At 47.7% G+C, this 13,565-nt stretch overlaps 1 protein-coding gene across 3 annotated transcripts; it reads left to right on the top strand.

Moving 5' to 3' along the window:
• Positions 1-4,085: 4,085 nt before the first annotated feature.
• Positions 4,086-13,242, top strand: Cby2 (chibby family member 2). 3 transcript variants are annotated; one of them, XM_036200093.1, is made up of 3 exons: positions 4,086-4,209; positions 4,517-4,597; positions 11,819-13,242. In XM_036200093.1, the coding sequence occupies exons 1-3, from the start codon at positions 4,135-4,137 to the stop codon at positions 13,007-13,009; spliced, it is 1,347 nt and encodes a 448-aa protein (XP_036055986.1). In that variant the 5' UTR covers positions 4,086-4,134; the 3' UTR covers positions 13,010-13,242. The 3 variants fall into 3 exon arrangements, with proteins under 3 accessions (XP_036055986.1, XP_036055987.1, XP_036055988.1); XM_036200094.1 differs by lacking the exon at positions 4,517-4,597; XM_036200095.1 differs by lacking the exons at positions 4,086-4,209; positions 4,517-4,597 and adding an exon at positions 5,244-5,312 and having other exon boundaries at positions 11,819-13,241.
• Positions 13,243-13,565: the final 323 nt, after the last annotated feature.

The following is a 13,565-nucleotide window of genomic DNA, read 5'->3' as shown; positions in this document are numbered from 1 at the left end:
ATCTAAACCATCACAGGGTCTGATTGTGCTTTTTTTTTGTGGTTTTGTTGTTTTATTAATTTGACACAAAGTATAGTCACCCGGGAAGAGGGGACATTAATGGTGTCATTGTCCCTATCAGAAGAGATTGTTCTGTGTGCTTATCTGTGGGTCATTTTCTTGATTCATGATTGGTATGGGAGGGCCACTGTGGGAAATGCCACCCTGAGGCAGATAATCCTGGGTCATATAAGGAAGCAAGCTAAGAAAGCCAGGGGAAGCAAGCAAGCCAGTCAGCAGCATCCCTCCACATTCCCTGCCTCTGTTTCTGCCTGACGTCCCTCAACAGTTAACTGTGATCAGGATGTGGAAGCCAAGTAAACCCTTTCCCCCCCAAGTTGCTTTTGGTCTTAGTGTTTGCCGCAGAAACAGCAAACCAGGACAGTGGTACACCCACTGTGTAAGAGAGGTTACAACACCTAGCAAGTTTCCCATGCCTTTCCCCATGCATGAGAAGACAAGGGAGGTCAGACCATAAATCTGATGCCTACCTCTGGCTACTTGGCCATGAGCTTTGGCTTGTGTGACTTTCTCCAGGAAGTGAAGGAGTCCAGGTTCTCTGACAGCCTTCTTGCTGTTGGACTACCCCCATATCGCAGGTCATCAGACAGCTGCAGCCAGAGGAGCCCGGCGAGTCTTAGGTGCACGCTTGCCTTTTGTCTCTGTTCAGCTTATGTAGATCAGAAACCCACCTACCTCTGTGCTCTGTGTAGTACCCACAGACTGTGAGGTCTGTGGACCGTGTGTGATTGATGGTTGTGTTAATCTGAGTAATAACAGGCATTTTGGGCAACTGCAAATGCGGTGAGTGGATGGCCCAGGCTAAATGTTTCTCTCTTTAAACATAAAAGTGAAAGTCAATTCATCAAGCAAGCAGACCAAGAGGCCTTCACATCGGCTCTGGAACAACACTTTATTGACAGTTCACAACAAAAGTACCAATTGTGTGACAGCTGGTAGACAAACTTTGTATAAGGGAGTTCCCTCCCCCCAGGCCTCAATTTGTTGGTATTAATAGTTCTCCCTGGTAACAGAACTCTTCTCACATCCAGGGGTGTGCAGGTGCTTCTGTGGGGAATGTGCTCGAGGAGAAATGGAATTATGTTTTCAAGAAGTGCAGGAATTACTTAGAGCAGTGAGTGTTGGTGATGGTGTGGAGAAATGGGAAGTCTTCTTTTGGTGGGGAGGTTAAATAATGCAGGCAGTGTGCAAAACAGTGAGGAGGTGCCCCCAAAATTGAAAATGGAACTACCTTGTCACTGAGCAATTTTGCTTCTGGGTATTGATCCAAAATAATGCAGAGCAGAATCTCAGAGGGTTGTTTGTGCACTCAAGTACACTGCAGTATTATTTCCCAGCAGCCAGGGGACAGACTGCCCAGATGATCCCGGCGTATCGTGAAACCTGACTGAGCCTTTCCAAAGGAAAACTTGACATTTGTTTCAACTTGGTAAATCCTGAAAGAACCAATACTCTGCAATTCCACTCACGTGAGACACCTCATTGTTCCATTTGTTTGGTTTTTCTACTTGACACAAACTAGAGTTATCTAAGAGAAAGTGCCTAAGACAGGCCTGGGGGCAAGCTTGTGGAGCTGAGTGACGGTAGATGTGGCAGGCCCAGATCGCTGTGGGTGGTGCTACCCCTGGGCTGTTGGTCTTGGTTGCTATGAGAAACCATGGCGAGCAAGCCATGAGAGCAAGCCAGGAAGCAGACCCCCTCCATGGGCTCTGCCTTCGTTCTTGCCTGGACTTTGCTCGGTGATAAAGTGTTACCTGGACGTGTAAGATAAACCCTTTGGCCCCCAGGTTGCTGTTGGTCACAGTGTTTCATCACAGTGATAGCAACCCTCACTAAGACATTAATGTAGTTTAAATCATAGAAACAGAATATAGGAATGTGATTGCCAAGGGCTGGAGAGAAGGAAGAGGGAGAATTAGTGCTTAATACAAGTCCTGGTTTCCCAAGATACTCTTACACAACAATGTGAATATACTCAACACTATTGAACTATATACACTTTAAAATGGCAAATATGGCAAATTCCGCACTGCGTGTTCATGATCTCAGTTTCAAAATCAGGTAAACAAGTCTATGGCTTGGTCAGTAAAGCACTTGCTATTATGAGGACTCGACTGATCTCCTGAACCTACGTAAAAAAAAAAAAAAATCCTAAAAATCCTGGTGTGGCCCTCTCTTGTCCACTGGTACTAGCAAAGTGGGCACAGGCAGATCCCTGGCGCTCGCTGGCCCCACCTCATCTAATTGTCAAATTCCAGGCCAGTGTCTTGAGATATAAGATGGATAGCAGCTGAGGGATGACATCCAAGGTTGTCTTCTGGCCTCCACATGTACCAGGACGCGCGCAGGCGCGCGCATGCGCGCGCGCGCACACACACACACACACACACACACACACACACACACACACACACACAGTTAAAACTTTTTCTTTGAAGTTTTGTAGTGGATAGGCATCCCAGCATTGGCCTGGAAGTTCCAACCCCCACTGAGGCTTCGGTAATGGTCACACCCACAAGGCGGGGCAGAGGAGGAAGCAGAAGACGAAGGATCGGGAAGGACTCACTCTCTTGGTTCCTGGACGCGGGACGCGAGAGGTGGACCGAGCAGAGTTCTCCAGTGAACGCCTCCGGACTACCCTATACCTTTGCCAGACTCTGCGACCTACCCCTTCATTTTGTAAGTTACCCCACAAAATAAACTTCCCTTTTAACTACGTGGAGTGGCCTTAATAATTTCACCAATAAAGTTTCTCTGTAGACATAAGTTCTTTGGCAACAGAATCAGCCACTTGGATTTTTATCTGGGTGTATCTTTCAGCTTTTGTATATTTGGATTTTCTTATACCAAGATTTGCCTGTAATCTGGGCGTGGGGGACTCAAGTAGTCAGTTCCAGCATCTCTGGGTCTGCTGACCTCAGGTCATCACTCTCTTCCCACCCCAAGGGGCAAAACCACACAGAAGAACTGGGGCTCTGTATATACACAGGGGTTCTCTTGAATGGTTCTGGAGGTGATGGATTTGTCAGAGCTAGGAATGAGGGACAGGGTGTTGGGACCTTGATGTAGCTTCTACATGTGATATAATTGTATACTTGTGTTTTCCACCAGGACAGGGCTTCTTGCACCTTTGGGATTTCCTGACAGGACCTCCTCTGGAACACACATCAGTTTAAGCTAGTAGAATGACTTTGGCAGGGTAGGGGCTGGAGGGTGGAGAGGTGAGGGGAGATGGGTATGGGGATAGTTGCCAGAGGGACCAATCAGTTGATTAGAAGGTTGGAATTTTCAGCAAACTTCTCCCTCTGGGGATGTACGACTTGACGTTTAGTTAAATGGACAAAGGGCAGTGGTTTAATTCAATTTGCCTACCTATTGAAAGTCCACAAATTCCTGTAAACAACAGGGTTCAGACATTGAGGCTGAAGATGCTGAGAAGCAGGTGAGTCCAGAGAAGGTCTGAAGCTTTACAACATTACCCCCTCCAACAGCTCACCCTTTATCTCCACCATTTGGCCATTTCTGAGCTGCATGCTTCACAATAAACTTGTGATCCTAAGCATTTATGAGTTCTGAGATACAACTATTGAGCCTGAGGAGAAGATCAGGGGAGCCCCTGCATGGCTAACCAGTTACAAGAATAGGTGGCCCCGATCTGGGATTGGTACCTGAAGTCAAAGGTCATCTCATAGGGCTGAGCCCCTACCTCCTGGGACCCGATACTAAGTCCATATAGCTAGTATAGGGATGGAACTGACCGGAAGTGCCTCCAAGTAATGCCAAGCCTCCCCAGGTCTGGACAGTTAATGTTTCTTCTTTCTAAGAAATGCCATTGAAGAAGATGTCACCTATGAAGGGAGGTGGAGAGTTTCAAACCAGCCTGGCAGTGAGGTGTGAGTGGCAGCCAGGCTGACCAAACAAGGGCTAATGTTAGGGCTATTGTGTGTCAAACTGACCCAGGCTAGCCACATAGGCACGGCCAGTGACAATCCTTCCTTCCTGCAGAAGTCTCATTGCCGCCAGAGATGCTCAGAGAGGAACCATGAGCTCAGAAAAACACCATATTGTTCTGTGATGTCACCCTTGGAATGTTCTGAGTGTTTTGGTGACCAGCTTATGAACAGGACCTATACCTGGCATCTCACCTTGGTATGGCTTTTTACTTGATACAGAAATAATGGTTTAAAACCAGGGAGAGCTGCCACAGTCTCTGCTTCAAAGACTTGAAAGAGGGTTTTATATCAGTTAATTCCTGTCTTGGTTTTTGTTCAGTGATCCATAACTCTTCATGTCAGCTACCATCTACACATAACTTTAGAGTGAGATTTGTTTTATGAGGTATATAATTGGTAAGGAGGTCATGAATGTGTAGAAATGTAGTTATGTATTCCAGGTGAGCCACTAAGGCCCCGAGGATGGGTTAAGAAGGAGAACTCTAATTTTTTCTTTTTTACAGCACTCGAGGCCAAATTTTACAAGAAAGAGAGATACCAGATCTGAAAGCCTAGAAATTCCAATCAATGTGGTCCTACCTCAGGTAGGGACAATCACGGGAGGATGCAACTTACCAGTTTTAGCTAGAGTAACCCTGTTTCCAAACCTTACAGAATGAACAGAGAAGTCAGCAGCTCAGATTCTTGTCATGTTGTTTGTTTGTTTGTTTGCTTGTTTTTCCCTGGCTATGTGTCTTGGGGAGGACACATGGACTCTCTGGACCTTGGGATCCTCTGGCCTTGAATGAAGGGGCTGGGTTGGATGGTCAGGTCCTCCAGTGCTAGCCTTTCAAGGTCTGATGATACTATGAGAAACATCTAACCTTATCAAAGGAGACCCTTCATTGCATGGTGGTGTATAACCACTCTGGATATCCATGGAGAACTAGAGTTGGACCTTGAAGCCATATGCATAAGAATGAACCCAGGAGCTGAAACCCCAGCCCCAGCATGTGGCCTACTTGCCTCTGTCAAGAGAAGTAAGCCCTGCTATGGGCCAAAGATGGTTGTCTGGGGATGGACATTCGCTTCTTTCTTTTGAGGCCAGTGAAGGGTTAAAACCCTTGCAGTAGGTGGTCTCCAGGTCTCCTGCACACAGCAGATTTCTTGGGGGTACCCCTTGTATCTGACTGTCTCTCCGGCTGCTATGTCACAAAGGGGTGGCCTTGCTCTCTCCAGAGTCATCCAAGCGCTCATTAGAAGATCAGGGTCACGCAGCCAGTGGAGGTGAAATGTAGGATGGAGGGACCCAAGGCACAGGTAATTGACCTACGAGTTTGGTCGAGGGAGGTGTGTACAAAAGAGGACGGCTCTCTAGCTGGTGCTCTGTGTTAGTGTACTTACAACAAGCTCAGCAAATGTGGGCAGGGGGAGACAGAGAGACAAGACAAGAGAACAACCTGGATATTCATTCGGTTTCCTTACAGCATGGTCGTGAGCGTCACTGCTACACCTCTTTCTGCTCATGAAAGCTAAGCCAGAATATTAGATAACTGTGTCCTGGTCAACCCTAGAAGGACAACCTTGCTGGGTCTGGTTCTGAATATGTAAAATACACATCTGTGCCTGAGGGTGGCCATGGTTCCTTAGGTGTACTTTATTAGCCCACATATTAGGGGCAGACAGGAGATAGCAGCCTAGGTGTGGGAGTGGAAAGGGGGTTGGGAATAAGATCTGAAAGTAGTTGTGTTAATTACTGTTTGCATTGTTGGGACCAAATACCTGGCAGGAAGCGAGCCAAGGGATGAAGTCTTTTTTTTTTGCTCTTGGTTCAGGGGATGAGTCCATTGAGAGGCAGAAGCTGTGGTGGTGGGGCTGCTGCCTCACATCATGGCAGATCAACCTGGGTTTTTCTTCAGTCGAGGATCCTAGCTCATGAGTACTAACCATATTTAGTATGGGCCTTGCATCTGTTAGTCCTCCCCTGATAAAGTCCCCACAGCCACATCCAAGGGTGTGTGCCTTGCTGATGACCTAGGTGTTTCTTAATCCAGTAAGCTGACACAAAGCCTTCATTACTGTCATGTGATAGAAAGATTAGATCCATCTACTCCGGGCACAACTTTTCTGTCCCCGTCTCTCAGTGCCAGCTTAGCAGTCAAGGAGAAAACGTGGTTTGAGAAGTCTTGGGTTTGTTCTAGTGCCCTCAGGCTTACTTCCTGTGCCGTAGGACCTGATGTGGTTACTTGGATCTTGCAAAGTGGAGGGATGTGGAATGAAGGGGTCACTGCTGTCTGGAGATTCTTCATTGCCAGATGAAGCCTTGAGTATGCCAGTCCGGCTTAGCTAGTGGTCATCTAAAGGTCAGTGAAGCAGGAAGAGGAGGTTTACTCAATGTGGCAACACTGGAAGGAGGAACGAAGGGGTCTAGTGATGCTCCAAGTCCACCTTGACAGGAAGTTTAGGTTTAAGTAGAGTCACAGAGGTTCACATAACTAAGCGGTCCTGCTCTGGGCGTGGTCCAGTCCAGCATCATTATCTCATCCCAGTCTCTTCCACAGGGTGATCTGACAAGTTAACACAACTGTGTGACATCTCTTTCTGAGAGACAATCTCCCCCCTCTGGCTGGTACCAGCCTTCCTCTTTTACCTTTTCCAAACATAGGACTACTGGAGAAATTTCTTAGGGTCCACTGTTTCCATAATCTGATATCTAGAAGGATGGACATAAGTATCTCTTTAGAATATCTTCATTCCTGCCAGGATGGTTACAGGCACATGCCAGGCAACCTGCCAGGATACCTTAGATGGATCCTCTTGGGTAGGGAAGTAGGCGTGGATTACTAGTTGATGTAAACTGAGCCCACCCATAGGGCTGTGAAAAGGGCCTATCTGCTCATGTAACCCCCAAATGAGATAGTGGGGGCAAAGGATTACTATGAGAAACAAGGTGAGGAAGGATACTGATGGAGTGTTGACGATGTCATGTGTTGGCCACAGAGTCACACAAGTATAAGGCAGAGATTTCACAGCTGTGGGAATTGGGAGACTCAGTAGCAAGGACAGAGCCGAGATTTAACCCAGATCAATGCCTAGCCTGTCATGCTACTCAGCGGGGCCAAGTGATGTCTTAGCTCTTATTCTCTTGCTTCTAGAAGCTAGTGTGTCCTTTCTTCTCATCTGGATTGCTACCGGTAACCTCAGCTGCCTGTATCTTTCCACCCCAGGTAGCTTCATTCTGAGTTGAGTCCATTTGGAAGGGAATTATAACAGTACCTCTGGCTCCCAGCTCTCAGCCCTATTGGGTGGCTGGAGTTCTCAATTATACTGTAAATGCTACTACTCACTAGTTATCTATCGCCTTTAGGTCTCTTCAGGTCTTATTGATTTCGCATTTTTCTTCCTCATGCTGAACATGTGTGTTTTCACATCTATTTTCTTCTAGCACATTAGCTTGCAAGCCACAGTGTTATTTCCTGTCCAGGCAACTGATCTCCTTCTATGCACAGACTCACTTTTCCAGGCATTCAAGCTTCCCAGTGAGCTCTCAGTGCATGTCATCAGTGGAAGATCTACATCTGGATGAGAATGAGCTCTGATAGCACTTTCTGGTGCCCTCCATTTCCCCTTATCTTTTTTCTCTTTCCTCTTCAGTTCCCAGAAATGCCAACTGAAACAGTTTCAGAGCAAGATTTTAGGAAAGTCTATCCATTAGCTAAGATGAGTACATCTGGCACCTTCTTTATGCTCTTTGCTGTTAGCATTAAAAATCTATCAAAACTAATCACTTTTACATTGTGAATGATCTTTTATCTGTTAGCATTTATTAAAACAAACACTGTATTTAGCTATTTGGCACACCAGAGGGTTTTTTTGTTGTTGTTGTTTTTTGTTTTGTTTTGTTTATGACAGTGGAGCTCAGCTGTGAATTTAGCACTGTGGTTTTCCCTTTTAGGACCCTGGTGCCCTTCAATTTCACATGCATTAAAAGTACTCCAGCAGGCTGAGCATCCCCTACTCATTAACCCTCAATAGTGTTGGCAAAGCAGGTGCTTTAAAAACTTGGTCAACCAGTATGAGCTTTCTGGGAGCATGTGGACATCTCTTCTGGGTGGTAGTAGTGACATCTTTTACGTAAGGGAGAGAACTACAGTGATGTTTCCTCAGTACCATTACTATCACAAAATGTCCAAGGCCAGACAGTTCAAAAAGAATAGAGGCTGGCCATTCAAGAGCATGGCACAATACTAGCACCTGCTCATCTTCTGGCAAGGGCCTTCATACTGTGTCCCAACATGGTGGAGGGCATCACTTGGTGAGATACAGCAAGCCGCAGAGAGCTCACTTTATAACAGATGTTCCTGCAACAGCCCATTGACCCATGACTGGGCTCATCCATTCCCTCATGATCCAGTCTGCCTCACATAGGTCTCACTTCTCAAACACCATTAGCACGTGACTTTGGGGATGAAGCTCCCAGCACATGAAATGGAGAGGCCACATTCAAACCACAGCAGTGCATGTCACCTAAGCCTGGCTGGTCAGTCTAGTCCCATTCCCAAACTCTTTAAGTGGAAGGCCAGCAACCCCAGTACCTCTATCTAAGAAGATTCCTCCTTGAGAGTTTTAGACTTTAGAAATCACGTGGCACCAGGAAGAGACTCGGGTGACATCCCTCCCTTTCTCCATTGCTTTTTGTCCCCCACTTTTCAGTTGGAAGCTCGCTGTGTTTTTCAGGGTCCCTGGAAATAGTATCCCACACAGTCATTTGTGGTGATACACTGTATCTCCCCAAAAATACTGTGTGCCCCTAATAAAGCTTATCTGAGGATCAGAGGAAAAAGCCAGCCACTAGAGTAAACATAGAAGTCAGGCCGTGGTGGCACACATCTTTAATCCCAGCACTAACCATAGAGGTCTGGAGGTCTGTACAGACAGAGAGGAAGTGATGTAGCAGGGTGGAGAGAGGAAGTGAGATTGCAGAGCAGAAAGGCATATAGACAGGAAGCAGGTCTCCTGGAGACTGAGGTGTCTGTAAGGTGAAGTTGGCTGTGGCTTTTCCTATTCTTCTGATCTCTCAGATTTTTACCCCAATGTCTGGCTCTGGGCTTTTTATTAATAAGATCATTTAGCAAGTTGTCTTACGGTCATTGGTGATTTAAAGCATCTACATCAGAAATGAAATACCAGTGCTCAGGAAGGATTCCAGTCCACAGGTAGGGTTTCAGGCAGCTGTGAGAGCCGTGCTTGTACCCAGGGCTCCTCCTGGATCCCCAGCATTAACACATTGCTGGGTCACAGCTATGAGTACACTATTCCTTGCTCCTGAAGACAGACTCCCTTGGTCACCTTTTGATCACCTAATGGGGGAGGTCTGATGAGCCTAGGAGCCACATGTGCTCCGTCCTACAACTTCATTCCCTACTCCGTCATGAAGGAGCTCACTTGGTTCTTTTTTGCCTGTTGGTCTCTATGTCTACGTGAGAACATGCCCCTAAGGCCAAGAATAGACCCTCCCCCCATTGACTGAACCTCTTAGGCTCAGTAGAAACCCTCCATGATGTTCCAAGCACAGATAGACCTTTTTGTCAGGACCCAGGTCATCAAACAGATTAGATCAGCCAATGGAAGAAATCTGGGACTATCACTGACCTGGCCCAAGACCCCAACTGAGAAGGGCAGGGCTCTGAGCGCCAGTTAAAGGAGATTGGGGTCTTGAATCTATGGGTATTTGCTTAGCTTTGTTGCTTATATTTTGGTGGAGCATTTTGTAAAGCAATGTATTCAGTATTTCATGATGGTTTAGAACAGGAATTGTTAAGTATCACCAGCAGGACTCTGGTCTTTGTGACATCATGTCTACCACTTGTCCCCTTCTGAGCCCAGGAAGCAGGCACAGAGGCCATGTGTAGGCTCATTTTCAGAGGTGATGGAAAAACAAGAAGTTCTCAATAGGACTCAGTCATGGCACTTTTGAGATCAAGGCTCTTGGGGCTTGGGACCTCTGCTTCGGGTTCTAGGTTCAAGATGATGACATGTCTACTGTCTGGGTTTCGTGTCTGTTGCTGTGATAAAATGTCCCCAATATAAACAGCTTAGGGGAGAAAGGGTTTATCTGATTTACAATTCCAGGTTACAGCCCATCACTGTAAGGAAGTCAAGAGAGGAAGGCCAGACACCTAGCCACATCCACAGTCAAGAGAGGGGGAGGCTAGTTGCACATGCTCTTCTAGTATTTAGTTTGCTTTCTCTACTCTTATACAGTTCAGGACCCAAACCCAGGATGTGGCACTACCCACAGCGGGCTGAGTCTTACCATATCAATTAACCCAATGAAGAAAACCCCTCAAAAAGAAAAAGAAAAGAAAAGAAAATACCTCCCAATCCAGATAATTTCTCATTGAGATTTCCCCCCACCAGGTGATTCTAGATTGATGATTAAAACTACCCAGCATGGATGCTCAGGATGCTGTGTGCAGGAGGAAGCCTTTAAAGGGGTGGTTATTAGATTCTGAATATTTGAATATATAGATGGAGAGAAGGGGAGGAAGGCTTTTTTGGGAAAGGAACCCATACATAGGCATTAAATCCATACCTTATCTATATATCATATACAACTCATAATAGTTATATGCACTGTTTCAGTGTACCTGTGTCTTTGCATGATGGCAGGTGTGGAATTTTTTGCTTGCAGCATCCCGTGGATGTTCAGAAAGCTTCAGATTTGGGGCACTCTGAAACGGAGATTCTTCGGGTTAGGAATGTTCAGGCTGAAATATTCCATTTGACAGTGTTGTGAGGATTAAGAGAATTATGTAGGTAAAACGCAAGCACATAAGCAGCTGGGCAGCCTGCATCTCCAGCTCTGAGGGATCTGACACCCTCTTCACAGAGGTGCAGTTACCCCAAGTTAAATGTTAGAAACTGATAGTCACACAACTTGCCCAAATTCTTATAACTGATAAGTAGCAAGGAGACAGAGGTTAAAAAGAGAAAAAAAAGGCTGATTCTAAAATCCATGCCTTTAGTTTCTACCATATGATTGAATCTTATTATCTGTGGGCTTTCATTTCTTGAGACAGGGTCTTTCTCTGTGTAGCCCTGGTTGGCCTGGAACTTGCTATGTAGACCAGGCTGGCCTTGGAGTTCTGGTTATGTTCCTATCTGCACTGCCTCCATGTTGCTGGCCTGCACAAAGCATAGCTCATTATTCATAGACTTTGTAGTTATGAATTTATAGACCTTTGACTAGTCCAGCATCAGGGCTCATAGAATCCTTGTGGTCACTCTTGGACCTGTAGAGAGTTTGTGTGGCCATGTGTGGCCAAGAACTGGGCTCCAGGCACCTCTTGTTTGAACTCTCAGCCTGGAAAGTAATGTCCGGTTTTCAGGTTCTAGACCACTATGCGCCTTTTGCTGGCTGTTTCCCTGCTTAAAGTGGCATCTGCACGCCTTGTTCCTAATTACAGTGTGTCTGTGCTATACCTCCTGGAGCAAGCTTGTTGGATAAGCTCTGCCCAGGCACGGTGCATCCACTGTCAACCTCCAGATCCGTGAGGGAGTCTTTAAACAGAAACACAGTGATCAATTGACAGGAATTTTCATGACCAGAGCCTTTTATAGAAACCGAGCCTAGCATTTCCCCTAGGCACCGGAGTTCGGTGTTCGCTCATTAATTGAAGAAGAAAGCTACCTAGCATAACCAAGGCCGGCTGGATTTCCTTGTGAGGATTCCCGGAGGTGAGGTGAGGGGTCTCCTGGCCTCTTAGTCCACCAGAGTCCTTGCAGAGCCCCTCCATTAACAGTTTCCCTGCTCTCTCCCACAGAGGGGCACCACTGAGCCTTTCCTGAGGCTCCACAACCAGTACAACACTCCTCGTTGCTCCAGGCAGGCTGCCTTGCCCCGGATGAGCCGCAGAGTAGTCAGCCAGCATTCCTACCCACTCAACCGCTTCTCTTCTGTGCCCTTGGACCCCATGGAGCGCCCCACCTCCCAGGCTGACCTGGAACTGGACTACAACCCTCCCCGGGTGCAGCTCAGCGATGAGATGTTCGTCTTCCAGGACGGGCGGTGGGTGAACGAGAACTACCGCCTACAGTCCCCTTACTTCTCCCCGTCCTCCTCTTTCCACCATAAACTGCACCACAAGAGGATGGCCAGGGAGCACTTGCTGCAGGAGGAGAACAAGACTCTCCGGGATGAGAACAGGGCCCTGCGGGATGAGAACAGGGCCCTCCGCAAGGAGAACAAGATGCTGCAGGTCTTTTGGGAAGACCACAAGGCCACTCTGGGCCACGAGGAGAGCCAGTCCCCCTCGCCATTGCTGCACAAGGACACAGCCTCGCAGGAAGTAGTGAAGAAAGACAACGCCACCTTGCCTGTCCAGCGTAGCAAGGAGAACACCTTACACCTCATTCGAGAGGAGAACCGGGCCCTCCAGCAGTTGCTGGAACAGAGGCAGGCCTACTGGGCCCAGGCAGAAGACAGTGGCACTTCTGCCGAGGAGGGTAAGCCCACCTCTTCACCCAAGGAGGAGCCCCATAACCCTGGGCTTCTTTCAGATCAGAGCCCAGGCCTCTCCTCCCCATTTGAGGAGCCCAAAGGGCCCCCCACAACACAGGAGGACTCTAAGACACTGCGCGCCCTGAGGGAGATGGTTAACAACTTGTCTGGGCCATCTGGGGAAGATGAGGGTCAAGTAGGCCCGAAGCTAGCTGACAGCACTCAGCTTATGCAGCTGCTGAGGGAGATGAACCAGGCGCTGCAGGCCCTGCGGGAGGAGAACCGGCTGCTGCAGGAGGAGAACCGGGCTCTGCATGTCCTCCGTGACGTGCATCGCATCTTCCAGGAGGAGAACAAGGCCCTGTGGGAAAACAACAAGTTGAAGCTGCAGCAGTGCATGGTCATTGACACGATGACTGAGGTCACAGCCCGGATGGAGATGCTTGTGGAAGAGCTGTGTGCCTCCGCCTCAGCCAAGAACAACAAAGATCCCAAGAAGCCCAGCAGGGTCTGAGGCCTTGGCAGCAGACATTGACACCAAGATCAAGCACGGTACACGAGGCCAGAGAGAACCCTCTGCCTTCCTTTGTCTTCCCCACCTTCGCAGCGCCCCAGTGCATGCCTGTGCACCAGCAGAGAAAGGGTCATCCTACACCCAGAGACACAATAAAGGCAGAGGAGGCTGGGGCCAGCCAACACCAGCGTGGCATTTTAGCTTCTTCTCATCCTGCGTCCTCTTTTAACTTCCTGCTTCCTCGTTGGCTTCCTGGCCTCCTCTTTTCTCCTCCTTCCTCATCAACCTTCTTATTATTCAATCCCCTTTCCTCTTCCTTCAACCTCTGTGCTTTTTCTCCCCTTCTACAGCCTTAGCTGGGGGTAGTGGTACATTTCTGTATTCTTAGGACTCAGGAGGTTGAGGCAGGAGGATTGTGAATTTAAGGTCTATCTAGGCTACTGTAGTAAAAAAGCAAGGGACTGAGGTGGGGCCCATGAAATGGGATGATGGACAGCGACTTTAGTCTTTAGAGCAAAACTAAGCTGAAAGTCAGAGTTCCTCTAGACCTCTACCC

Source organism: Onychomys torridus, chromosome 9, assembly GCF_903995425.1.
Source record: "Onychomys torridus chromosome 9, mOncTor1.1, whole genome shotgun sequence".
Lineage (NCBI taxonomy): Eukaryota > Metazoa > Chordata > Mammalia > Rodentia > Cricetidae > Onychomys > Onychomys torridus.
The sequence above is the reverse complement of the archived record's forward strand: the minus strand, read 5'-3'. Positions and strand labels throughout refer to the sequence as shown.

Excerpts from the sequence above, each read along its gene's own strand:
- Cby2 (XM_036200093.1), top strand. The coding sequence starts at position 4,135 with ATGTCACCCTTGGAATGTTCTGAGTGTTTTGGTGACCAGCTTATGAAC. Across the intron at positions 4,210-4,516 it reads ATACCTGGCATCTCACCTTG|CACTCGAGGCCAAATTTTAC; the intron begins GTATGGCTTTTT and ends TCTTTTTTACAG. Across the intron at positions 4,598-11,818 it reads TCAATGTGGTCCTACCTCAG|AGGGGCACCACTGAGCCTTT; the intron begins GTAGGGACAATC and ends TCTCTCCCACAG.